At 38.3% G+C, this 25,318-nt stretch overlaps 2 protein-coding genes across 2 annotated transcripts; both read right to left on the reverse strand.

Moving 5' to 3' along the window:
• Positions 1 to 127: 127 nt before the first annotated feature.
• On the reverse strand, positions 128 to 8,675 carry herpud1 (homocysteine-inducible, endoplasmic reticulum stress-inducible, ubiquitin-like domain member 1). Its single transcript, XM_017428867.3, has 8 exons — positions 8,263 to 8,675; positions 6,302 to 6,379; positions 5,066 to 5,143; positions 3,902 to 4,074; positions 3,542 to 3,649; positions 3,080 to 3,451; positions 1,734 to 1,848; positions 128 to 1,588 (listed from the first exon to the last, which is right to left on the reverse strand). The coding sequence occupies exons 1-8, from the start codon at positions 8,413 to 8,415 to the stop codon at positions 1,412 to 1,414; spliced, it is 1,254 nt and encodes a 417-aa protein (XP_017284356.1). The 5' UTR covers positions 8,416 to 8,675; the 3' UTR covers positions 128 to 1,411.
• A 591-nt stretch (positions 8,676 to 9,266) lies between these two features.
• slc12a3 (solute carrier family 12 member 3) lies at positions 9,267 to 23,259 on the reverse strand. Its single transcript, XM_017428939.3, has 26 exons — positions 22,975 to 23,259; positions 22,243 to 22,374; positions 19,538 to 19,613; positions 18,253 to 18,348; positions 18,019 to 18,158; positions 17,805 to 17,915; positions 17,482 to 17,593; positions 17,156 to 17,286; positions 16,901 to 16,985; positions 16,437 to 16,591; positions 15,738 to 15,845; positions 15,493 to 15,616; positions 15,111 to 15,212; positions 13,867 to 14,022; positions 13,684 to 13,783; positions 13,341 to 13,452; positions 13,104 to 13,241; positions 12,716 to 12,822; positions 12,476 to 12,558; positions 12,208 to 12,285; positions 12,025 to 12,123; positions 11,371 to 11,482; positions 10,682 to 10,768; positions 10,302 to 10,440; positions 10,152 to 10,219; positions 9,267 to 10,049 (listed from the first exon to the last, which is right to left on the reverse strand). Exons 1-26 carry the CDS (start codon positions 23,257 to 23,259, stop codon positions 9,908 to 9,910), a joined length of 3,078 nt encoding a protein of 1,025 aa, XP_017284428.1. The 3' UTR covers positions 9,267 to 9,907.
• Between the last annotated feature and the right edge of the window lie 2,059 nt (positions 23,260 to 25,318).

Genomic DNA, 25,318 nt, shown 5'->3' on the forward strand with positions numbered 1-25,318 from the left:
CATTATTGTCAGCCTCTGTCTTTTAACGACGGGGGAATAAATATAAAAACTAATTATTTCAAAGAACATTTATTGCATTCATTATTGCAAGTTCCCATCAACACAAGCATTAATGTACACGGGCAACTTTTACAGACAAACATGAGTTCAACTTTTATTTAAAGACTGAGAGCAGAGTCACAATCTTTAGTCCTTTTCCTGAAGGGAATGAGAATTTTACAGCATTAGGTACAGAAAATATTCTGGATTATGCGAGGCGTCACCTTTCACCTCCTCACTTGAAGGCGTTCCTGAGCCTTTTGTAAATGTCTGAAAGCCCAGAGCAATGAAACATGCAACACAGAGAGATAAAAACAGCAGATTACAGAGAGGAATGATGAGCTTCAGCTGAATTACAACATGGAGCAGTAAATAAATCAGTGAAACAGAATTACAACTTTTCAAATTATTTGAATCCTAGACATGACCTGTTATTTTAAATTAATTCTTCTCTCCAAAAACTAAAAACAAAACACTTCTGAGCCCTTATGGGTTTTTATTTACATTAACTATGAGTCAAAACCCCTCAGCTTGCATAAGATAAATGTAAAGTGCTTCGTGCACGTACAATATATTTACAAAACCTTTTTTTTGTGTGTGTAACCACGCGTTCCTGTTTGGCAGAAAGATTTGGTCACAAAACCTCTTCAATAAAAACAAGAATCCACCTAAAACAGACCTGGGAGGAACAGTCGTGTGTTGAGTTAAAAAAAACAAAAAAAACCAAACAAGTTGTAACTCTGAACTCTGTTTTTATTGTTCATAATGGGACTTTAATTAAATAGTAACCTTATAAACAGGTCAAATAAAATTTCTATTGAGTCAGACTTTTGTCCTATTAAGACCTTTTTGTTCTTTCCTTAAAATAATAATAATAAAAAAATGTAAATTACGGTAAGGTGATTAAATGGCACATTTGACTGTAAAAGACACTAAAATACTTTTAGTGCTTCAAAGTGAATGTTTCCACTTGGGCATTATTCTAATCCTATAATTCATATTTTGCCTGCTTTGCATCCAGAGTCAGAAAACAACGTTGAAAGTGATTAAGACTCCTCCTGCCCTGCTTTAACAGCTCAAACACATGCTTCACATACTGCGTCCGTTAAGAGAGAAGAGCTGGAATCAGGCTCATCTTCTGTCGAGTAAGGCCTTGTGATGAGGGATTAAAAACATGAGGGTGGGATTAAAACCTTCAACCCGGAGTCGGTGACTGTCTGGTACAGTAAATATTTGTTACAGTCTATGTTTTTGGGAACTTAAGGGCCGCTTTTCTGTTGTTTTCCCTCTCAAAGAGTCACCGTCACACAGCGGCTCAGCTGAGCTCAGCTGTTTGTGGTTCTGTAGGGAGGTTCCGGTCTCCGTCAGGCGCTCAGTTGGCCAAACCCTGAGGAACCTCAGGTATGAGAGAGGAGAAAAAGGTTTTAAAGAACACCCAGGCTGACCACATCACTGACACCCGGTGAGTAGGCACTAAAACTGCTGTCATTGGCTCATCCGATCCTTCAGCTGCAGGTTCTGCCATCTGTCCGTCATCTGGTCCGTCGGCCTGAAGAGGAGGAGGAGAAACACGTTTCTCAGCCAAACAATGATTTATAAGCCAAATGCATTTTAATAAGATTATATGCCAGTTACTGAGCAGACTGGCTAAAAAAAATAAATATAGATCAGAGGGTAGAAGCTGGGTTTCTTACCGGGTTTGGTTCTGGGTTCCTGTTTTCATTCTGCTGGTTGTGTTGGACCTCGGGGGGGTTGTTGGGGCCCTGAACTGGCCCCCTCCTTCTGAAGGGGAACCAGCCAGCAGTGTGTCTGTGAGGACAGAAGGAAGAGAAGAAATGGATCCATTCAAACAACCTCAGAGAGTTTGTGTCAGCGTTTCTTTTAGTTCTGTTTGACTTCATCTTAGCTGCTAAATGCACCGTACAGAAAGCTCAGAGCACACAGGTTCACACAAGAACAACAAAATGTCTTGACAATAAACACAACTGCGTCACAAAAACAAAATTCTAATAAAGTCAGAGGAGAGATTTAAGAGGTCAGAACCGTTCCAATGAACATTTACTACACTTTATAAAACAAACACCAACGTAAAATATTTAAAGACCCATTTGGTTGGTTTATAACACTATATGATTTTAGATAATTTATATTCTGTCCTTAGACTTTTAGTCAACCTTCAGCTGTAAATCAGTCCCTGAGTTTCCTGCCTTGTGACGGGATTCAAGGACACATCCTGAAGGCCGGGCTGTGTGTACACTGTCATCAGCTACTTCTGTCCAGCAGGCGGGTCACTGTGCGCCCCCTTCTGCTCAGGTCTTAGATAAGTAATGTAAAAAGCAATAAGAAGTCTCTGTGTGTGAGGTTTAGGACCAACACAGCAGCAGAGCAGCTTAAGGACAGGACTGATTTATTTATGCTCTCTGTAAGGCTCGTATAGATGGTACAAAAAGAATAATCATCATTACACAACTCTGCATAAAGGGATTTTAAAAAACAGACAAACATACAAATAAAAATGAAAACACTTCATATAAGTCTATTTCAGGAATTATGAGAGTTCAGAGTTTAATGTGCAGGAAAACTGTTTGATGTGTGATTTAATCAGGGAAGGTTTTAAAGGACTTATAAAGAGTCGCCTCATTCTGAACACCTCACAAAACATTTAAATCTAAAAGAAGCTTTTGATGCTGACCCGAGCAGCTGATAAGGACAGGTGGACTTTGAAGTAAAGTTATTTAACACAGATATATTTTTTTAATATTTAACTTTAAAATGAATCATAAATTTATGGAGACAGATTCACATTTATACGTTTTGCTTCTAATTTACACCTCCACTCTAAATGTGCTCATATGTTTGTTGTGTATATTTAGATACGAGTTCAGAGGAAAACAGGGCAAACAAAAAGAGCAACACATTTACTTGACAGGGTAGAGTTTTTCAGTCTCTTGTGTTTCATGCTAAGGAGGCGGTTCAGCATTTTGTGGAGATAATGAGGACAACCAGCAGGAAGAAACAGGAAGCAGCTGTCTGAACTTACAGGTACATGAGGAGGAGCGTGCTCATCACCAGCAGGAAGCGGCTCAGGTTGGAGTTGAAGTACACAATCATGAGCAGAACACCAAATCTCGCCGCGGAGTACAGCCAGTCCAGCCAGTCGCGCTCCAGGTCCTCCTCGTCCTCCATCACAGGCCCGCCCTGCGCGTTCATACGCATGTTCTGGTTTGCCTCCCCTGGGTTGATGAAAGCGCCGTCCTGCACCGGGTTCTGATTGGCCGGCAGGTTGTCGATTGGGTTCTGATTGGCTATGGGGGCTGGGACAGGTACTTGGTGTGCGGGAACAGGTGGGTACTGACTGATGGTTGCTGCAGGCGCTGAAGGAACGGAGCCTGCTGCTGCCAGAGCTGCGTGGCTGTGAAGGCAAAATTAGATTTAGAAAGTCCAAAAGACAAATTGAAAAGGAGAAATTAGTTACTGCTTTAAGATAATAATTAACACCTACTACTGCATGTAATACTGTCTGGCGTAGACATGCTGGAGCCACAGCAGTTGCTGAGGGCTGTACAGGGATAAGGCTGGAAAGGCTGGATGGGTCAGGTGGGATCCAGCCCTGCAAGGAAACAGAACCTGTTACCTACTGAACATCTGTCAACAACACAAGTCTCATTAATTGAATATCAGGGAAAATATCAGGGAAAATTTCCCTCAGTCCCACTGAGATTTCAGTCACCACTTATATTTGTGACAGGGATTAAACCGGATGAAGAAGCTTCCCTTTAGGAGCATCATTCTGTTGTTTCCCACCTGTATCCTGATTAAAATACTTCCTAACTAACTTGGAAGTTCTTCCTTCACAGCTTACATTGCCGTCGGGGGCCATGCGGGAGTTTCCTGTGGAGATGCTGGGGTCTGAGCAGCAGATGAGGATGAAGACATCTGCCTCCTCTGCCTCAGTTCTGCCGTGCTCCGAGTCTGAACAGGTGAAGCTGAAGAGGGCCTTGGACTGGAGGAACGTGGCTGTTCTGTCTGCCTGGTCTGCAGAGGCAAGCAGAATAAAAAATTTTTATAAAATGTGACTGTTGTTACCGTGAGACAAATCTGTTTCACCAGGAAAGATTTAAATCCTCTGTGAGGCTTTTAAGCATCAGCTCGAGGAAGAACATGTTCTGAAACTGATGTGTTTATCTTTGGCTGTGATCTTGAAACTGTTGCTGAGTTCTGAAGGATCCCAACTGAAGCAGAACAGTTCCACTTCACAGCATTTTGGCAATGAAGGAGAACACGTGGGAGTGCACCTGCAGCCCTGAGATTTTCTACGTAATTTGTTTATTACTTTGTTAAAACCTCGAGCCTGTTTGTTCTGACTAAAATGGCTCCCACAATTTCTAAAACCAAACATTAAAGCCAATACATGTTCAAACACAAAGATAAATAAAATAATTTAAGCGAATACTGACTGCACAGTAACTTAAATTGAATTTAAAATGAAGCTTTAACTAGAAGCCTCTGTTTGACTCTAAATTAAGGAAGTTAAATCTGTAACACAAACAAACAATGAACACAGGAAGCAAACTGTCAACCAGATGACAAACTGAAACCCCTGCTTTGCTTGGGGTGTGTCACAAAAAACCCACAGAAGTTTCATTGAACGCTTGTTCAGATATAAAAGATATAGAAAATATAAAGGAAGCTTTTTTTTTTAAACTGAAACTCAACCTGCAACTGGTTTTGGCCCCAAAACCCACATGTGACGGGAAAAAAACACTCAAAATCTGGTAATTTAAACAATTTATTAAACTCTACCATAAACGGCACGTTCTTAACCTTCTGTGCAACCTTTTAATAAACTTGAAATCCTCTGTTCTGCCAGTGCAGCTGCTTTCAGAGCAGAGAAGCGTTTTATTTAACAAATCACACCAAACCCAGCCGTGTAATTCTCTGTGAGGCTGTAAAAAAAACAGAACAAACAAACAAAAAGCCACTAAAACAAGAAAACCTCCCACTCAGGTTTCTGATGAATGTTCACCTTAGCTCCAGCTGCCACTGATTCTTGGGGCGGATTCCTGATTGGACAAACCAGATGCAGCGTGGGAGTGGTGTCAATCTGGAAAAGTGAAAACGGGGATTAAAAAATAAGTTACAGCATACAGTAAAGTAAGCCCACGTGGAAACAACAATAACCCCAAACGAATCTGGAAACAGAACTTTACCAGCAGAACAGGGTTAAACACAACCGACTGTTTGTTCTTCAGTCAAGAAGGCTGGAACAATATTTGTAAGCAAGGAGGACAGGGTCACCCTAAACTAAAACCTTTAACAATCACAGTAATGTCACCACTTCATGAAATCTACATGTGGAGAAAACTTCTTTTAAGTTTATATAACTGTATCATAAACAAACAAAATACTGTAAAATCTAAACTGCTCTATTGCTCTCTAAGATGCAAAAATTAAATCAATATTTCAGGATTATTTTACTTTACCTAAACAAAAAGCTAAGCAGCTTAAACGCAGCAGGCCTTTTTTATTTCCTGATCATGATTTGCTTAACAAATTCAATGTTTATTAAATCTCCAGCGTAAGGTACTCCTGCGTCTGTGCTGACCTTTTCTTTTTATTTGCACCATTTGCATGCAGCCTTAATCTGGTTTATTTTGTGTTTTCTGAACACTGTGCTCATATCGGGTGACTTTACTGCCATGAAAGCTGAGCTGCATCTTTAAAATTTGCATTGGTCTGGGTGAAACCAAACCAGAGCGTGAGAGGGAAACACTGACAGGTAAAACTGGGTTTAGCTGGTTAACTACTCCGCTCCATGTCAAAACGCTCAAAGCAGGCAGGTAAAAAAAGGATTGTTAGTTTGGAATTTATGTTTTCCAGTAACTGAACTAAACACAGCAGGTGAAGTCGTTCATCTCGTCTTCGTTAACTCTGATAAGAACTAGTGTTGTTTACAGCTGGACCATCTGCAACAATAAGACCCTCTATTGGGACTGACGAACAAAATCCAGGAACAAAAAACTAAATATTATCCTTCAAAATGATTTTCATGGACCGTAAAAGGGTTTTCATGTTGCATAAATGTAGGTCGGGCATTTCTTACCAAACATATTGATTTAAAAAACTAGTGAGGCACAAACTGAGGCTAAAATTGTCCCCAGTTTGACATGTAAGTGACTTACAGTAAGTTTGTGTTAAGTACAAGGAGAATGTAGGCCGTTCGGACAGCTTGAAGGAGAAAACAAAAGCACTGCATACACACCTGTTTGAAGAGATCTTTGATATGCAGATGATCAGGCAGCAGCTTGCCAGCGAAGATCAGCCTCTGATCAGCCACAGCCTTAAAAACAATCATATAAGTTTCAGTTCGTTAAATCTTATGGGACAAAAACAGTGACAGATAAGATGTTCACAGTGGATTGACCTGCTTGGTTTATTTTTTTAACAAACGCAGTAGTAAAAGACATATTGGGTACTTTCAAAGAACAGGACGTAGACCTGGGAGGATTTTTTCAGATGTTGACTCTTGTTGATTCCTGTGGTTCTTACTTTGCTGCTGTATATTCAAATATTCATTTTTCTGACGTGTTTAGTTAAAAAACGAATCGTGTGACACGATGATTGGATGTGAGGGTGTAAACAGGACGTAACGCCCCACATGGACAGCGCGCAGACGCTGAAAACACAATGTGGCTGCTTCTGTAAACTGGATCCTGCTGTCTTCAGGGACAGTTGGTTTAGTATTTTAATAAGTCTAAGGTTGTCCCAAGTTGTTTCTACACGGGTGAACGAGGTCACGATTCAGACATGACGAAGATTTTCTCAATTATTTTCAGCTGAACAAATAATTGCTAACTGCTACAGGCCTAAATGACTTTTCTCCCTAATTGTCTTGCTTCCATGCATGCAAATAAATATGGTGCTGACTTGTTTCATAATGCTGACTGAGCCAGACAAAAAAAACCCCACATGGCTAATTTCCCAGAGATTAGATAGTTTTGATCAGTAATCATTAACTTTACAGGGAAGCCAGGTTTTACTCCTTAACTACAGCCTTTCATGCTCGGCCACATCTCCTCTGCTAATTTCACTCATTCTTCACATCGAAGCACAAACCCTCCGCTCTCCATCAGTCTGTCCATGAAGTCTGAAGGAACGATGCGCTCCATCAAAGCCACACCTGCCTGCCAACCACCTATAAATCTCTAATTCGATGCTATAAAATGTGCAGTTTTTAATTACAAAAAAGCTGCACTGAGTAACAATCCAACCCTTGTGTCTAAACCTAAAGTATGCTATTCCTTTTAAATTACATTTACAGCTAAAGATCCAAGTTAAAATACAACTATCACAATCAATGTTTACAGACTCACGGACAAGGAGTGTGTTTTTATTTGGACAGAAAGTTGCTCTTTTCAACAAAGACAGTAACTTTTTAATAACTGCATTATTCAGTGACTTATAAAGACAGAAATGGCTTGTTCTGTTGTAGTTTTATGCAACAAATCTGTTTTTGTTTTTTTAGGAAACTGTATATTGTTCTTTTGCTTTCCTTTCTTTTTGTAATTTTGTTATTTGTGCTGATGACAGCTGTTTGCATCGTTTTAGGCCAGACCTCTGCACTTTCTGTCACTGGTTCACATTTAAATGGGAATTAAAACATTAAATTAGCTGTCAGGTAAAAGCGAGGACACAGTAAGTTGACCAACTTTGGCTTGTTCAGGTAAGAATGTTCTGGTTAGTTACAAAGTCAAAAAATGAAGACACCACAAAGCACAAAAGTACAAAAAAAAAAACTGACAAAATTAGGAAAAACTGAATGTAATTAAGATTAAAATCTGAATCAGACCTAAAACTGTTTAGACTGGAATTTAACGCATTTGTTTTCCAAATATAGAACCCCAAAAAGTACTCCGTTTTCTAATTTGAGCAATTTTAAGTAGTTTGCAAATAAAATATATGCCTGTAGAGGAAAGCTGAGTGTCTCGATTTTATTAAATCCTAAACCTCAATAAACAGCTATTTTTTGGGGGGGGCAAAAGATGTTAAAATGGCTAACAATATAATAAAAAGACTCCTTTAGCACACACAGGCAGTAAATACAGGCAGGAAATGGCTGACAGCTGTTGTTAGCAGCCTGTTTGTGTCATAACATTCCACAACATGTAGCATTAAGCTAGTTCCGCTAACGTTGGTTAAATTAGCCGACCGGTTAAAACTTACTGGTTTGGTCGGGTAGACAGCCGACAAGTGGGTCTTCAGCTCCTTCACAGTCCACTGCAGGTCGACACCTTCAATGGTTTGGTCCTCCTGACCCTGGTTGGGCGTTTTAATGAGAAGACGGGTCGTCTCTCGCTGAGAATCTCCTACATCCATTTTAACTCTTCTGTCAGTCGGTGCAACCTCCAGCTAAAGGGTGGGGGAACTCACAAACAAGAGGGCTCGCCGGAAATAAACGAGTTCTGTTAAGTAGTTTCACGGAAGAAAAGACAAATAACGTCTCTCTTCGCTGGCTGAGAAACGTCTGTGAGTGATTTGAATCTAAAATGTCTGTATTGCTGTTAAAAAAAGAGTCTTTAGAGGAGGAACGTTGTTTCCAAACACACTGTGGCCGCTCCTGATTGGCTGCCGGCCGCTCGCGCTCAGACGTGGAGCCTTGTGGATTTTGTTTGCCTTGTGAGCATGCGCAATAAAACGTTTCGCATTCGAAGATCGTTTCCTCAGACTGTTGAGAGATGCTGCACTACGCAATATGTACACTACGCACACAGGTCACACATAATACACACCACTGTAACTGTGGAAAATAAAAATAAAAAGAAAGATATAAGGAGCGAGACAAACAGTATGACCAGCTATATTTACTAAATAATTATTCGTGTCATAAAGCTCCTCTCAGGAACTGTGAAGCTGTGAGGCAACAATGTTCACTTCCTGCTTCACACCTGTTCTCCAGGTCTCCTTTCAGCTCAATTACCTGCAGACAGGTTCTTACAAGAGCTTATTACAACATTCATGATACTTCTCAAGGTTTTCTGTATGTTCTTACACTTTTGTTTTTAAATTTACTGTTTCCTGTACACCAGTAAACTAGAAAACTTGTTCTGTGATGAAAGCTGTTAGTTGAAGCTGCTTAAGAAGCTGAAGCCTTCACAAATGAGTCAATCATATCATTTAATTAAAAACATATAGAATTCATAAAAGCAAATCCAGCAGATTTGAACAAAATGTGCATTTTACTGAATTAGGAAAGACATGTGACCTCATACATCTGACCCAAAATCATCTTTATGTTCATTCTGCATCGTCAGAAAATATACAGTTATAATAAATATACAGTTATAATCAGCACATCTAAAAAGACCTACATATACAAAAAACAAAAAACGTCTTACAACGTTTCACTGTACAGAATCAGGATGGAAATTAATCATTACAGTAGAAGCACACTTTGGTTTAAACTTTTTCTTTTTAATTTGACTGTTTTGGCTCATTCTAGTCTCCTCAGTGTAATCTCTTTTTTTATAATAGTATCATAGTAAGTCAATCCTTAATAACCTACAAACCAGGTTAAAACAATTAAAAAGAAATGTATTTGAAATTAAAACAAAGTGAGTTTGAGGGGAGCAATTTTTTCAGCAAATATCTTTAATTTCAACTGTCATAGCTCTTTTCATTCCTTTAATTTGTAAATATAATCCAAAGAAAATACTCCATAAAATACACCAACTCAAACTATGACCCAAAAGCTTTAACTCAACAACTGAATTATCAAAAAACCCCAGCAGTTTTTAGTGTGTGCGGGCATTTAGACCACTACAAAGTCAGATTTGCTTCAATATATTAACAACAAACTCATAGAAAGCTTTTATTGGCAGTAGAACGTTAGAACGCTTTCCTGGTTTCCTCGGACCATCAGCACTGGAGGTCTAAGGTCCCGAGACAAGATGTCGAGCCAGGCCAGGTACAGAGAACTGGGACACACTCCTCTCCTCCCCACTGGCATGGTGCTGTCAGGAGACACGGCGACAGAAACAACGTTTGTTTTCAGCTTCGAACAGCCTCTTTCTTTCCAAGGAAGAAGCAGCAAAGAGAAGAAACGTTGCACTCACATGACGATAAGAGCAGCATCTCTGGAGTAATCCTGCAGAACCTCATTCAGACGGATCTGACGGAGAGACTGAAGCCAACACAAAGTGTTAAACTCAGAGCAGAACGGGAGGGGACACAAGGATCAGATAAATGCTCAGCTTGTGTCAGACCTTGGCCATGTTTCTCTCTAAATCCTGCTCAGTGATCATCCAGGGTGCATTCTGCTGCCTCGGAGGCTCAGAGTCCGACTCCTGTTTGGGGTTTGAATCCAGCTTGAAGCGTCTGATCATGCTTTCAAAGTGATGGACGCTGGAGCAAAACAAGACAAGCAACAAGACGATTTCATTTATAGTAGTTTCATTTCTGCATCACTAACCAACCTACAGGTTTGGTTTTTCCTCACAGATATTTGTTAATTTTTCAGGTTGAACTTGATTTCCGTCAACTCCTATTACATATCAATATTATTTATTAATATGCACATTTTAGTTTTGATGTCAATAATGATTTTTTTCCAGGTTTGTGAAACAGTAATCTCCGTCTGTCTTACTTCACAGACTGAGGAGTCTGGTAGATGTCAGGAAGCACCTCAACATCATGAAAACCAAGACGGAACTTCTTGATGAGTGACAAAACCCTGAAAGGAAAACAGAAACGTGGAGCTGTGAAATAAAGTTTTAGGAAAAACAGATTATTATGTTTGGAAAACAGAAAAAGAAGTGTCTAAATCGCAACAAATGGGCTCTCCTATTGCTTAAAGTCACGTTTTGTCTTAAACAAAAGTAATAAACAAACAGAATAAATAATTATTTAACATTTATTGCTTCTTAAAAAAAGAAATCCCAACTCTGATGTTCAGTGCAACTCTATGGAGCACTATAGGTCACCGTTTTCATTTTAAGACTGAAATTAATTAGAAAGTTATTGAGAGAGAACTGGATAATGTAAAATAAAGTTTTTAGGAGTTTGTAATTATTTGGTGTTTTATGTATTGACTAAATTAAAATTAAAATGCAACAATACACAAGAATTTACAACTAGCTTCTGGTTAACTTGAGTAAATAACAGTAGGCATGAATAAAATGGGTAATATTCATTATAAAAGCCTGTAAATAAAAAATAAATAAACATGATCGTGGATTATTGTGTGTCACATCAAAATGACTATCTCAGTTTTTTTGTTATATCTGTTTTTAAATGAAAGGTTATGAAACTTTAATTATGTAATCCTTCACTCACTCCTCCTTCTGTGCTTCCTTTTTGTCCGTTTCTCCTCCCACAAACACTCGGACCTTACACCTGGCCCAGCGCTTCCTGCGGGTCAGCAGGTACGGCAGCAGCAGCGTCAGACCTAAAAACACACAGAAACCGACAAGAAAACTTTTAAAACTAAGGAAAAGTGAATGCTGAATGACTGCTGAGATCTGCTGAAGAAGCTGGAACTGAGTTGTTAACTTTAAAACAAGCAAAACAGAACAACAATTTGCCAAACAGTAGCTAAAAGGTAAAATTAGCTAAATTAAAATGAGAAAAACAGCAATCAAAAGCTAAATTTAGTACAACAAAAGCTAAAAGCTAAATAGACCAATATTCCATCTAAAAGCAAAACTGATCTCAGTGCATTTCTACGGGGAAATGTTTTCAAAATATAGTGAAATAATTCAAAAAGTATAAAAGTTACAAATATTAAAAGTTATATCACACTATTCCAGACTGAGCTGAATGTTTTGATATATGAATGATTATAATAGTACAAAGTATGTGGAAGTAGGTTGACTGCCAAAAATGTATGAAACAAACTATAAAAAATTAAACAATTGTGTGACGACTAACTTCAGATTTAATACCATTATTAATAAATGAAGACATGAAGTGATGGAAATATAATCACACCTCCATCATCTGACAGCCAGTACACATCAATAGTCTTCTTTTCCTGTTTTTTCTGGAAAATGGTACTGGGCTGAGGCTCAGGTTCAATAGTGACAGAAGCTGCAAACAAATAATTACATAATAAATAAGATATTCACAAAAAACCATAGAGATTTACATAAAACAAATGCATGCTGTACATACTTGTGACGCTTGTTTGAATGCGTGAAGGGGTAGAGATGGTGCTTATACTGTCCCGTCCCCCATCAAAACCTTCATTAACTGAAATAAAAACAGATGAATCTAAATTTAATCGCATTTGGTCACTAAAATGATGATGGATGAAAGTGGGCTGCGGTTTCCCCAACCCACTGACATGAAAACACAGGAGCAGCTGCACCAGTCAAGAGCTTAATGGTGGCGTTACATTCATTTAGACAGTGTGTTCTGTTTAAAATCAATGAACACTCACCATGTGATTGAGATGGATTAGAGACATCTAACCCCTCTTTCAGCCTTACGATGCACACGCCGTACTGCAGGTCAAATGCATCACTGACACACAAATGGAACAAATGGAGCAAATGAAATAAGTTGATACGAAAAAGGTTCTTAATAACAGTTTTTTCTGGAAATGTAATCAATCTTTTTCAACATGTGTTGCAGTTAATGGTCACAAACTAAATAACGTATTAGTTTGTCATGTACTCACTGCAGGATTTCTATGTAGTTGTGTGCAGCCAGAGGAGGATCGCTGCGCCAGGCTTTCTTGAAGCCCATCAGCAGAACATTAGGTTTGATCCGACCCAAACCTGCCCCCTGGTGAACAGTCAGCAACAATATAAGAAGACCAGAAACGATAGAAAAGTCAGTAGTTCACCTTTATACTGATTAGCTTCTGTCAACACAGCACTAGCCATCATGGTTGTTAATTCCATTAGGAATAAAACCACCGAGATCAACGTTTATGATCTCTATGTTTTCAGCTCATAAACCTGTAAGTTTGGCTCTCTTCAGACTGAACTCAGTGTTAGCTGAAGTTATATATAACTGACAAACAAAGGTTATAATGACATAGTAAAGTGGGCTGAAGCTCTAACCTGTAGCAACATGTTAACCCCAGATCGGAGCTCTTCAGCCACCACTCCTCTGTAGAACGACTTGATCTTCCTTTGGTTCAACCAGAAGACGTGACTGTTGCTGCTCGCCTTTTCTACAACTGATGGAGATGAGTCGGCCTGAGAAACACAGGGGAAAATGGCAAAGTGTTACAGTCTTACAGGTGAAACACTGAAGATATTAAAATGTCTTGCTGTTTTTTTAAAAGCTGCACGCACAGTGACCACATTTCCACACATCATGAGGCTGAGATTTTTTGTAAAACAGTTGACGAGATCCACGAGAGCCGGACGGCTGCTGGGAGGTCCCGTCAGCACCAAACACTGGGGTCTGAAACATTCACAGACAGATACGGAGATGTTTAATTCAGAGCTGAGTTCATTATTTTTCATTTGGGTTCCCAGTTTCTCAGCTTGCTTCTGATATGAGGAAAATACAACAATCTGAACCTGAATGGCAAAAAACAAACTCTTCCATTACCAGCTGGATGGTTGTCCTTTGATATAGTGAATCTGTTTCACAAATAGCAGCAGTGACTTTTTTGTATTACTTCTGACTGACCTGTAGTTTTTGACATGGTCCTCCACAAGGTTCAGGCCGACACACTGATTCAAAGCCAGGTTGTAGGAGCTTGCCTGCACCGATGAGCCCCAGTTCACGTCTAAAGACAGGAAAGGCAGTGAGTGAAGCAGCAGCGTGTCTCTGCAACTGCACTTCTAATGACATGTTTGTGTTTGATGTTACCTGGCTTTTTGTAGAGTGTGTACCCCAAGAAGAACAGAACAACACCAATGGCGATAAGAGCTGCCCACCAAGTCAGCAGGAACATGATCACCACACAACACACGGCACACAGCAGGGAGAGCCATTTACTGTAGAACCTGAACGACGGACGCCAACCTGCACACAAAGGAAATTTTTCGCAGGAAAATGATTTTTTGTGTTGTCACAAGATCAATAAGTCCTGCTTAATAATACTAATATTCAGTGTGAATAAGTGTGCATGATTTATAACAAAGGAGAAAAGAAAAACATTGAAGGAAATGAAAAGTCACAAACTTTAATAAATAAGAGCCGGGAGGAATTAAATCACATCATGACTAAAGATGAATGTATGAGAAGTGTCTGATGAGTCTTCAGGCATTTCATGAATATTTACATGTTGACATTTAATCTGAGGTCTTTCCAGTTCCTACGCAACAAAGTCACAGACTCCCTGAAAGTCTGCATATTGTTTACATTTCATTTGAAGCTATGTAATTAGCTAATTTATTAATTAGCTTAGCCACAAGATATTGTATCACTTTATAGAAAAAAACTGCATCATAATAAAGAAAAAAATGCATTTGTGAAAACAAATGTGCTCAAAAAAGATTCCACATTTTTAGTAAAAGTATTATGCTTACAAGTCATTTCCAAACAATATTTCTCAGTAGCATTAACATGTGGAAGCCAGATTATTGAACAGCTATATCTTAAATTCTTGATGATAGCTTTGATTGGTAATTTTTAATCCACATTCATATTTTCTCTTGATTGTAAGTGATAACAGATCATCTGAGGGTCAACCAGCAGTTAAAGTGATAATACTGCCCCCTGGTGGTTCATCATAATAATCATAATCAACAATAGTGATAGTTCAATACTGATTAAACTAATGTATTTAAGACATATTGTATAAATTAAATGGAGTTATTTTTTAAATGGCCACTAGCACACTGATGGATTAACTGCAAAGACAGGGTGTCTACATCCATTTTTTTTGCATGGGACACAAGCTGTTTTGTATTGATTTAATAGAATTAATATTTAAGATGCAGCAGTCAACAAACATCAAAACTGTCTGCAAGCACTTCTCTGCAACATTTTGGGGTGCATAAAATATTTATGTTTCTCATACATCGATCTTTTTATCCATTTACCCGGTCGTGCATTTACAGCATCTCTCTGTTTGTTAAAAGTAAGTGTATAAAGTCTGTATGATCTACCTGGTGAGTTGGTGATGGAGGCATGGAAGCAGCTGAAGTTGATCAGAGCGTAGGAGCACAGGTAGAAGTTGGAGATGATGGGTGCGATAGTGTTCAGCTCGGCTGGCAGGAGGAAAAACACGAGAAAATAATGTTTTACATTCATATCTTAGGCAAGCAGCCATGCTCATGTTCTAATTTAAACATTTCAGGAAGGATCTGTAACAAAAATATTACCTTTATAAATTTAGGAGATTATTAGGAAGAATAACTGTAAATAACTGTAAATTTCTGGTCTACAAAGAAAAGATCTGTAATCTCAGTCTGTAATCTCATTTAAATGTTTTTTCCATTTGGGTTTATATACATTTAGTGAGAGATCAGCATCTCTTTAAATACTCACCAATGATGATGAAGCAGGCAGCTATGATGTATGTCAGAAGGTAGCTTCGGAGCGGTTCATTGTTTTTGCCATAACCTTTGCCAAAGAAGCCAATAAGAGGGTAGAGATGGTCCTTACAGAGACACTGAGAGGAAGAAGTGACGGCAGAAACAAACATATAAAAAGTCAGGAAACTGTGTCCATCTTTTCTTGACTGTAAGGATGACACCATATCTCCTCTCAGCTGTTTGAGTGTGTGTTTGTACCTGAAAGACTTTAGGAGCCGACACCAGGCAGGCCAAAGCAGAAGACAGAGTTGCTCCAAAAATACCAGCAGTGATGAGCGGGGAGAAGGCTGACACCATGCTCATCGCCTGTCACAGAGAGGTTTTTACTCATTAGCCTCAGCTCTCTCACCGGGGCACAGAAAGATCCTACACTGCTTTATTGATACTTTCCTGCAACATGTCAATGTGACAGTCTAATGTAAATAAAAACACACACAGGTTTTATGCTAGTAAAACTTTCAGTGCTCGTCAAAATGCACCTCTTCCTTTCCACATTTCCTTTTTGTCTCTCATCTTAATGTGTGAATGCTGAATCAGCATTCAGTGTGAAACCAAGTAACATTCCCACTATTGTTTATATTTTTGTATGTTCTTTGCATTCTAACTACTTCTGCATACTATGTGCTATTTTAGCCACTCATATACCAAAATGTTTAGATGATTTGGGATTTTGTAAGATTAACAGTTTTCAAAAGATTTAACATTATTTACCTAAATTAAATTAACCACTCAGCATTTACACTGCTGGGTGTAAATACTGCCTCTAGTTTTATATAATTTAAGGATACAATCAGTTTTTCCTTCTAGTTTGTTTAATGATATAAACATTCAACAAGACTTTACATTAAAAAGAAGAGTTGTAATTGTTGTGCCTTGTGTGTTTGAGTTCGTATTGACCTGATAGTAGTTACTGATGCCGAACTTGCAGGTGTTATTAGTGATACATGGTGTAAAGTCCCATCCGTACTGACAGGATACACCAACGCAGGAGTCGATGGATGAGGTCAGGGTGTCATTTATCAAGCCAGATGCATCCCGAACAACACAGGACCCTTCAGGAGGAGGAAACGGAAAGATGTACATCTTTTAATTATATTCATTAGTGAATATGTAAACAAAATAAACACAATAGAAGTAATGCAAGTTATAAGTTTGTTAGGAAGCACAGTCACTTTGTTACTACTTGCAAAGGAATAATAAGAGTTTGAACTTCTAACTCAAATCTTTACTTGGTATCCATCTAGTTAATCAAAATATTGTCATAAAATATTTAATTCCACATGACCATAGGGATACTTTGCATATCCATTACTAAAAAAAGCTGTTTATATGCATGTTTTGGAAAGTGGCCTGAGTTTTACCAATGGTTGCAGTAATGATCAGGTAGGACACTGTAGTCCAGAATATCGCCATTAGTGTCCCTCGAGGTATAGCCACTGCTGGATTCTGGGACATTAAGAACATAAACATCACACTTCTTAAAGTACACCACTGTTAACTTTCTAAGTTATCAACCACAGTATTAACAATGTATGATTTCATACAGCACATAGACAAATGTGAACCTGTACACGGCTGGAATAAGAAAATAAGCAAAGAAAAATAAACAAACATACCTTCAGATCTCCAGAGATGTTGGCTCCTGCCAGGATGCCAGTAGCAGATGGGAAAAAGATGGAGAACATGCCAAAAAAGCTGCCCTCGGGCCCACGCCAGTCAGGCACAAAATTGGTTGCAAAGATACTCGCTGTCAGAGGTGAAATAGTCAAGTTTAATGGAGAACTGTGGCAAGTACAGTCTCATTAGCTGCCATGACTTGAAAATTAATCATCATTTGAACAAAATTCCACCAAATAATCATCAAAGTTGCTTAATCTGTCGAGAGATGTCAAGTAATTAGTCAGCAATGAACTTCACTTCATGTAAAACATGAATCAGTCACCTTGGTAGCTAAAGAAACCTTTGGCTTGTTTCTCTTGTGAAGCTGGCATGATGGTTCCAACAATGTAACTGGCAAAAGACACCATGATGACCAGGAAGAACAGAATCTGGGCCTGTGGAAGAAACAATAAGCTGTACTGTAAAGATATGGAGTGATATTTTCTGAGAAGAATGGCTTGTATATGCCCGTTAATGAAAAGATGACGTTCCAGTTTTGAAAGGCCTGTTTGACTAGAGCACACTGTTTTTATGCTAATAGAGAATAGGTGCCCATTTAAAGTTCCAACTAATCATAAATACAAGAAAGTCTCATATCAGTCCCACCTTTGACTCCCACGCCATGCCAGCCATTGAGATACCCAGCAGAAACGTGACAGTGATGATACCGATGATGCGGATGTCATTGGTTCGGTCCACCATGACAGCTCCATTTTCCTAAGGAGGAAGTTTATTAGGATATTTAAAGAGCTTCTGTTCACTGTCTGTTATAACTGTAAAAGCTGATTTGCACAGACATGACAGATTTCATGCTTCTTACTCTCATGAGGTCAGTGACAGTCTCAGAAAAGCCCACAGTGTGCATGGCCACAGCTACAGCGTTGGCAAAGGCAAAAATCAGACCGATGGAACCACCCAGCTCTGGGCCGAGGCTGCGACTAATCAGAAAGTAGGTCCCACCTAAGATTACAAGGAGAAGAATCAGACTGAGCACTGAAAAGTAAAAAAAGAAAGGACTAGATAGGTTGTTGCTTTAGTGACATAGAGGACAAACCTCCTTTGACTTTGCCATTGGTGGCTATGGCTGAGGTCGACAGTCCAGTGATCCCAGTTATACAAGAAGACAGCAGGACAATAGCCCAAGTCAAACCTGCCAGAGAGAGAGAAACCAGTGAGGTTTATCAAACATTTAACTCACTAACTTAAGAAGATCTTAGAGTGTCTCTCCCTGTGTCTCTGTGTCAAAATGAGCAGATAATAATGTGGGATTTATCTGCCTCGCTGTCAGTATAGGAGATAATGAATCAGATTAATGCCAAAGAGTCCTTGGTTGTCATAAAAACCAGGGATCTCAAGCACAAAGATTTGCATGGATTTTCTACTGAAACATTTAGATGTATGAAACTGCTCATATGCATAAATTCAAGGACATTTTCTTTGTACATCTCGATCAATGTGGGACTGAGCACAAATGATTCCTCTTCTGACATGCCTCCATTTAAACATTCTCACAGATGCAAATTTGCCTTGCATGTGTGATTCTCTTCTCTGCACGATTAAAAATCATGCCTACATGTGGGAAAAAGAGGAATCTTATTAAATGTGAGTTGGAGATGCTTTTAAATAAGGTAAGGCTGTTCTCTGGCATTACTGCCAAGTGCAAGAGCAATGACAACGTTTGTGAAGCAAAAGATTGTCAGACATAAAGGCAGAAGTAAGGCGAAGGACGCTACCCATTAATGCTAGACATAACTTACATGGATTACACAGACTATTATTGTAAATGAATACAGATTTGTGCCACTAAAAGGGTAAGGCTGAGGCACTCTGATGCACAAAGGGGCTACCAAATTAAATCTAATTTTAACTGTTTGATAGGCATTCAGCAAATCCAAACATAATGTGAAAAACTATATCTTATGCTGAAAATTGTCTGAGTAAATTAAAAAACTGTGAAAGATTTTTACTTAAGATTAGAATTCTTAGCATATAAATATATTGAATTAACTGTATGATAAAATGAAAATATGTCCTTAAATAAAAACTTTTGTGGTTAAACTTGACTTTTAAAATACTGACATTTAATCAACGCCTAAATGTGATGCACTGACTGATGTTTCCATGGTCATTTTATTATTGATATATTGGAACTTTTGCATAAAAAATGAAGTACACCACATTTTTTGTAAGTACAAAAAACTGGAAGAGGCACTAAGACTTATTCTTATCTCACCCACATCACTCAGAGTTTCCACAAAAATGATTGTTGTATTCCGCTACGTCATCTATAGCTAAAGAAACACTTAAAAGTGACTCGAGTGAAGTAAAGTTTAACGTACCGATACCAGCCTGAGCTGTGATCCAAGGCAGCCTCAGGTACAAGATCACTCCCCAGATGTTTAACATGCAGCGAATCTACGGACAAATAAAATCTTATCATGGCATGTCAAGGGACATCAATAATCTGAAAACTGGTGTCTGTGAATAAGAAACACTTTGAGTAAAGTAAAACCCAAGTATTTTACATAAACTTAGTTTAAAAAATCCCCACTGAATGTCAGAAAAGCCTGCAGTGTTACCAGTTCAGTGATCCGCAAATTTGTTCTGACTGCCTGAAGGTGCAGAGTTTAACGAGACGTCAAAAAGGTCAAGGTTGGAATTTTGTTTTAAATTCTTTGCATAGTCTTTAAAAATAAATGTACTTGGTGATAAGAAATAGGAATCTATAAAGAGATTTCACTTTTCTAGTTCTTAATTTGTCTTCCTAAATAAGACAACAAATTGGAAAGTTCAGTCAAACAGATTTAGTCTAGCAGTGATCATAAACAAGACAACACATTTTCCAAATTTATTCTTTGAGTTGCCAGTAGTGTTGTTTCTTAAGTGACACCACTTAAGTGAGCTATACCATTTGTTAACTAAACATTATTAAATAAAAAAAACAGAATTGAATAAAAATGTAAAAATCACAACACTGGATGGCCCGTGCTTTAAATCTTTGTCAGCCATGGGGCCTAGATGGTGTTACTGTTCACCTTTTGTCATTCTGACTCTTTGATTTTGATACAGCTGATAAGAGGGAAAGGAAAATCTGTAAAAAATTCCACATAGACTAAGATTAAAGATTAAAAGACTTTATTGTCATTGTCCAAATACAACTAAACTTGTAAACTTGAGCGGCAACTCACAACCTTCAGAAACAACACAAAAGCCATCATGGGGCATGGGGGGTGAAGGAGGCAACAGCTCTTGGGAAAAAGCTGTTCCACAATCTGCTGGTTTGGGATTTTAAAGTCTGGAAACTTTTCACTGATGGAGGAAGGACAAACAGTCTGTTTCCCGTATGGGTGGGGTATCTGGTAATGATGCTGGCTGGGAAGCTGTGCACCAATAATCTACTGTGTGTTCTTCACCATGTGGGCCAAACCTCTTCTGTTTTCTGAAGAGCAGCTGGAGAACCAGACAGTGTTGCAGTAACAAAGTACTCCTGTAGAAGCTGATGAGAAGCTGTGAGGGGAGCTTCGCCTTTCTAAGCCTCTGCAGAAAGAAAAGTCTCTTCTGTGTCTTCTTCCCCAATTGGGAGGTGCTGATGGTCCATGGAGACCTAGGAACTTGATATCACTGACCCTCTCCACCTCCTGTTTATTTATGTACAGAGGTATGGTTATTGTTCACCTTGAGCTTCAAAAATCCAAAATGATCTCTTTGGTCTTGGTGGTATTCAGCACCAGGTCACTTTCAGAGCACCAGCTGATCAGATGCTGGACCTCTTCTCTGTAGTGGCAATCATTGCTGTCAGAAATTAATTCCAGGATGATGGTATCATCAGCAAACTTCACAAACTATCTCACCTAGTGCAGGACCATGGTGGACACCTGCTTGATTGATGCACTGATTGAAGCTGTTGCACTGCTAATTGGCAAATAATGTGCTCAGAGAGTCTTGGAGCACAGCATCATGGTTGGTCAATGGTATGCTGCCTTTGTAGTTGGTAATGGCCTTGATACCTCTCCAAATTCAGTGTGAATTGTTGGACACAAAGTGGTCCTGTTCAACCATGGCTTCAGGTTACTGAAGCCATGGTTGGTGCTTAAGACATTTCACTCGTTTCAGTATTCAGTGACAAAAGTTTATGTTACTTACTCAGAAAAGCAGAAATAGTAAAGCAAACAAATTCCAACTGTGGCCTTTTGAAGTTGCTTTACAATAAGATAATACAACAACTGAAGACATATAAACTGGAAAACACTGTAATTTGAAGTTACTGAGTAACACACACGGTTTTATTGTGTATCCCACCTCATACCAGAAAAAGGTGTCAAATGGTTTCTTGTAAACAATTGTTATTGGTACCAAGTAAATGTCAAAGCCACTGTAAAAAGTTGGGTACATTCTGTTTGAGTATAAAACATTTTGACATCATGAAACCATAATAATCTTTATAGAACCTGAGCTGTAAAATCTGTATTGTTTTGACTGGCCATTTTAACACGATTAGACACTAAATACCATGAAATATTGACATACTTAGTAACCATCCATCCATTTTCTTTCCTTGCTTTTTCCTTTATGATTTTGACAATTTTGAGTTACCAATTAACCTTACGTGCAATTTTGGTCTGTGGAAGGAAACCAAGGTAAGATAGTAACCTTTTATTGATTTTATTGGGGCAGAGTTCATTTTTACAACAGTTTCCATTCATCTATTTCCTTCACCCGCTTTTTCCTTTCTGGGAAGCTGGGGAGCTGGTGCCCATCTCCAGTGGTCATTGTGCAAGAAGCGGAGTACAACCTGGACAGATCATCAGTCCATAACTGGGGCAAATAGTGACGAACGAGACAAATAACCATTCATGCTCTCACTCACAACTATGGCCAATTTAGAGTTACCAATTAACTTAACATGCATGTTTTTGGACCGTACATGAAGTAACATAGTAACATTTTTTTATTGTATTGGTGCACTGTACATTAGGTTTATTAACATGTCTCTTCATGTATTTGTGTACGTATGTATATGTTGGGCAAATCCTACTGTACCTACCATAACACCCTGTATCCAGCCAAAACGAGTGGGTTCAGATGAAAGTTCAGTTTGGTCGTCCTCCTCTTCTTCAGAAGTGTCTCCTTCCATCTGTCCAGTTCTTGGCTCATACAGGGGAGGACTGGAGTCATCCTGGTCAAATTAAATTGTGTTGCATCAATCATATGGTCTTAAGGTACAAAAAAAGAGAAAACCACAACAAACAACTATACAGGCATCAACAAATTTGCCTTAAAACCTTCAAAACCAGCCACATTTCTAAATTACGTAAATTAAACATAATCACAGTTCTTTCAAATAAGTTTAACATGGCAGTAAAGTGTCAGCAGAGATATTAAGCATATTTAATACTTTTTTAAAATGGTAAAAATAGTAAGTGTAATGTGTTTGAAATTGAAGTAACAACAGAAAATGATATAATAATACTTTGTCTGAAAATGTTGGAAATTTGCTCTTCATCATAGCATCTTTGTAAAGAAAGAATAAATATATACCTTTCTTCTTAAAATCTGTTTTAAATAGCATTGTTATTTGAATAATGAAATTAAGGAAAGCTAATCGTTATGTGGAACATAAGTAACGTTAAATAAAATTAGCAGAAATAATAGTTAAATAATATAATTTTTCATCTAAGCCATGTAAAAATTATATATATTTTAAGTTATTTTCCTTACCTTTGATCATTTATATGCTAACAACTATTAGAGCTGATAAACGCCAGAGATTCCTCACCTCAGGGTTGGCATGCAGCTGGTACAGAGATGGTCTGGAGCGTCTTCGCCGGCCCAACACCTGAGTGTTGGCGTAGAAGTCATAGTGTGGCGGTGCATCCATAGTCTCATAGCCGGTCAGAGCACCAGATGCATGGGACGCTACACTGCTGCGATCATCGTAGCACTGAGAAAACCGAGACTCGTCAAACCCTTCAGAAGTTGCCTTACCATTAAGTGCTGACAATGGGAGGTTAGATCTGTACGCAGCCAAGTGAACACCATTGTTGGCTGCTGGTAATTCCATTTTTATTGTTACAATAATCTAAAATAACGTTAGGAAAGTAAGCTGTTTATCGCCGTATTGATAAAAAGCTTTTCGGTCATCTGCAGCGATCAGTGAGAAAATGAAGGTGATGAATCCACGCTGCAATTTAAGGTGAACGTGGGAGGCTTTATTACCAGGGTTGGGTTTAAATTTGACCTCCTGGTTGCAATGCAGGAAGAGCCCGAGGCCATATAAGTTCAGTGAACACTCAAACAAGACTCATTACAGGAACTATTAAGTCCAACATGGACAAGTTCACATTGCAGGGGTCAACCAAGAAATGCTGGGCTGAGCCGTACCTGGAATTATATTGTTCCATTCAGAATGGAATTATGTGTAACAGTCTTTTACAGAGTAATGGTTTGATGGTTTGTGTTTAACCAAAACTTTCAAAGATATATATATATATATATATATATACATATATAGTTTTGTTGTCCATTCCTTGTTACAATATCACATGTTAATATTTACTGTCTTGTGGATGTGTTTAGGTCAGAATGTAAGATGTAAACAGCATCATTACGCTCTGAATACACTGACCTGACCTGTAGAATAACCTTGACTGAGACCAAAGGGGTCAACTGAGTGAAGAAGTGTTTTATATGTAAAAGTACAGCTAAAGGTGCTGGGTGATAACATAAGAACTAACAGATTAAGCAGGAACTATTTTTAAAAATTTCCCATTAACTATTGAAGCCAATTCTGTCTTTCTACTAGCAGAAAATCTCCTGAACCACTGGAATGATCAGAAAGTAACCACTGGATGCACAATGACAGCTGCTAATTGACATTAACAAACTTAGTCAATTAGTCAAAACTCAATTTTACAGAGACTGAGCATACGTTTAGTGTGATTAGCTGAGAACCATTACCATGATACTTTGAGCACTAACAGATCTCACAAGACTGCATGAGATTGGTCGATTTACTTGATTCAGGTTCAACCAAAATCGCTATAACACCGTCTTTTCTCATAAGATTTTAGTTTAAAACTGGGATTGAAGGTGGCAGGCAATATGCATTTCTTCAAGGAATGCTAGAAATACATTTGTTTTTGCAACTTGTTGAATAAACAAACTGGGATGATCCTCCTGCAGCTTGGAAAGCTCCTGAATTAGAAACTTTTTTTTTATTTTACCTTAAACAGTTTGTTTTTTCGTTTTAAACCATGCCTTTCAACCCATGTTGCTTAACAGTCAACTTTAGTATTTTTTTTTTTTTTAAACATCAAGTTGAAAACAGCTTCATGTTACACTTTGGTTTAATTTGAACAAAACTAATTACCTGAAACCTTATAGTTTATTCATTTACAGCAATGTCTCACTAACACACACACACTGCTGCTCCTTTCATCATTACACTTAACAGAAAAGTTACAGCTTCCAGATAAAAGGTGTGCATGTACCCACACACCATTAAAATAAAATAAATATGGCCCTACAAAAGGTTTGACATTATGTTCAAGGAGAAACTAAGGTCCTCATGTTTCTTGGCTAATAAGTGACCTTTTTAGGAAGACATTTAAAAACAAACAAATCGTTACTTAAGTGATTATTCTTCTGTTAGATAAGACAGTTTCAAAGGAAAACTTGCCACATTTGGTTAAGATCAAGAAATGGACCAGAGAGCCTGGTTTTTATGTTTTCTCTTTTATTAAACTCCTTTTACTCGGGCAGATTTAGGAATCATTTGTGTGAATTTACTTGCTGTGGCAACCTCTGAAGAAGGGAGCAGCCGAAAGACTTTTACTCTGGCAGAATATTGATGTCTAATTTAGTGTTTACAATGCTTTTTACCAAAGCAAAAATAAATCTATACAGGTTGCATTTTTATGTAAAAGTTGTATTTGTTAAACTAGCAAAATAATTCTAATTTTAAATGCACTAAAAAAAAAAGTTGTGAAAATTAATATGTAGTGGTGCTTTAGGCTAAGGAAAGCAGTTTAGGTTTCATAATGTTTGTTAGATATTTAACTTTTGGTTTGGAGAACAAAACCTCACAGAACATTTAAACCTTCAAGTGACCACAGTTTAAC

The sequence above is a fragment of the Kryptolebias marmoratus genome, linkage group LG11 (genome assembly GCF_001649575.2).
Source record: "Kryptolebias marmoratus isolate JLee-2015 linkage group LG11, ASM164957v2, whole genome shotgun sequence".
Taxonomy (NCBI): domain Eukaryota; kingdom Metazoa; phylum Chordata; class Actinopteri; order Cyprinodontiformes; family Rivulidae; genus Kryptolebias; species Kryptolebias marmoratus.

Excerpts from the sequence above, each read along its gene's own strand:
- herpud1 (XM_017428867.3), bottom strand. The coding sequence starts at position 8,415 with ATGGATGTAGGAGATTCTCAGCGAGAGACGACCCGTCTTCTCATTAAA. Across the intron at positions 5,144-6,301 it reads TCAAAGATCTCTTCAAACAG|ATTGACACCACTCCCACGCT; the intron begins GTGTGTATGCAG and ends TCACTTTTCCAG. Across the intron at positions 3,650-3,901 it reads GCATGGCCCCCGACGGCAAT|GGCTGGATCCCACCTGACCC; the intron begins GTAAGCTGTGAA and ends GTTTCCTTGCAG.
- slc12a3 (XM_017428939.3), bottom strand. The coding sequence starts at position 23,259 with ATGGAATTACCAGCAGCCAACAATGGTGTTCACTTGGCTGCGTACAGA. Across the intron at positions 18,159-18,252 it reads CAATGGCAAAGTCAAAGGAG|GTGGGACCTACTTTCTGATT; the intron begins GTTTGTCCTCTA and ends TTGTAATCTTAG. Across the intron at positions 13,453-13,683 it reads GACCATGTCAAAAACTACAG|ACCCCAGTGTTTGGTGCTGA; the intron begins GTCAGTCAGAAG and ends TGAATGTTTCAG.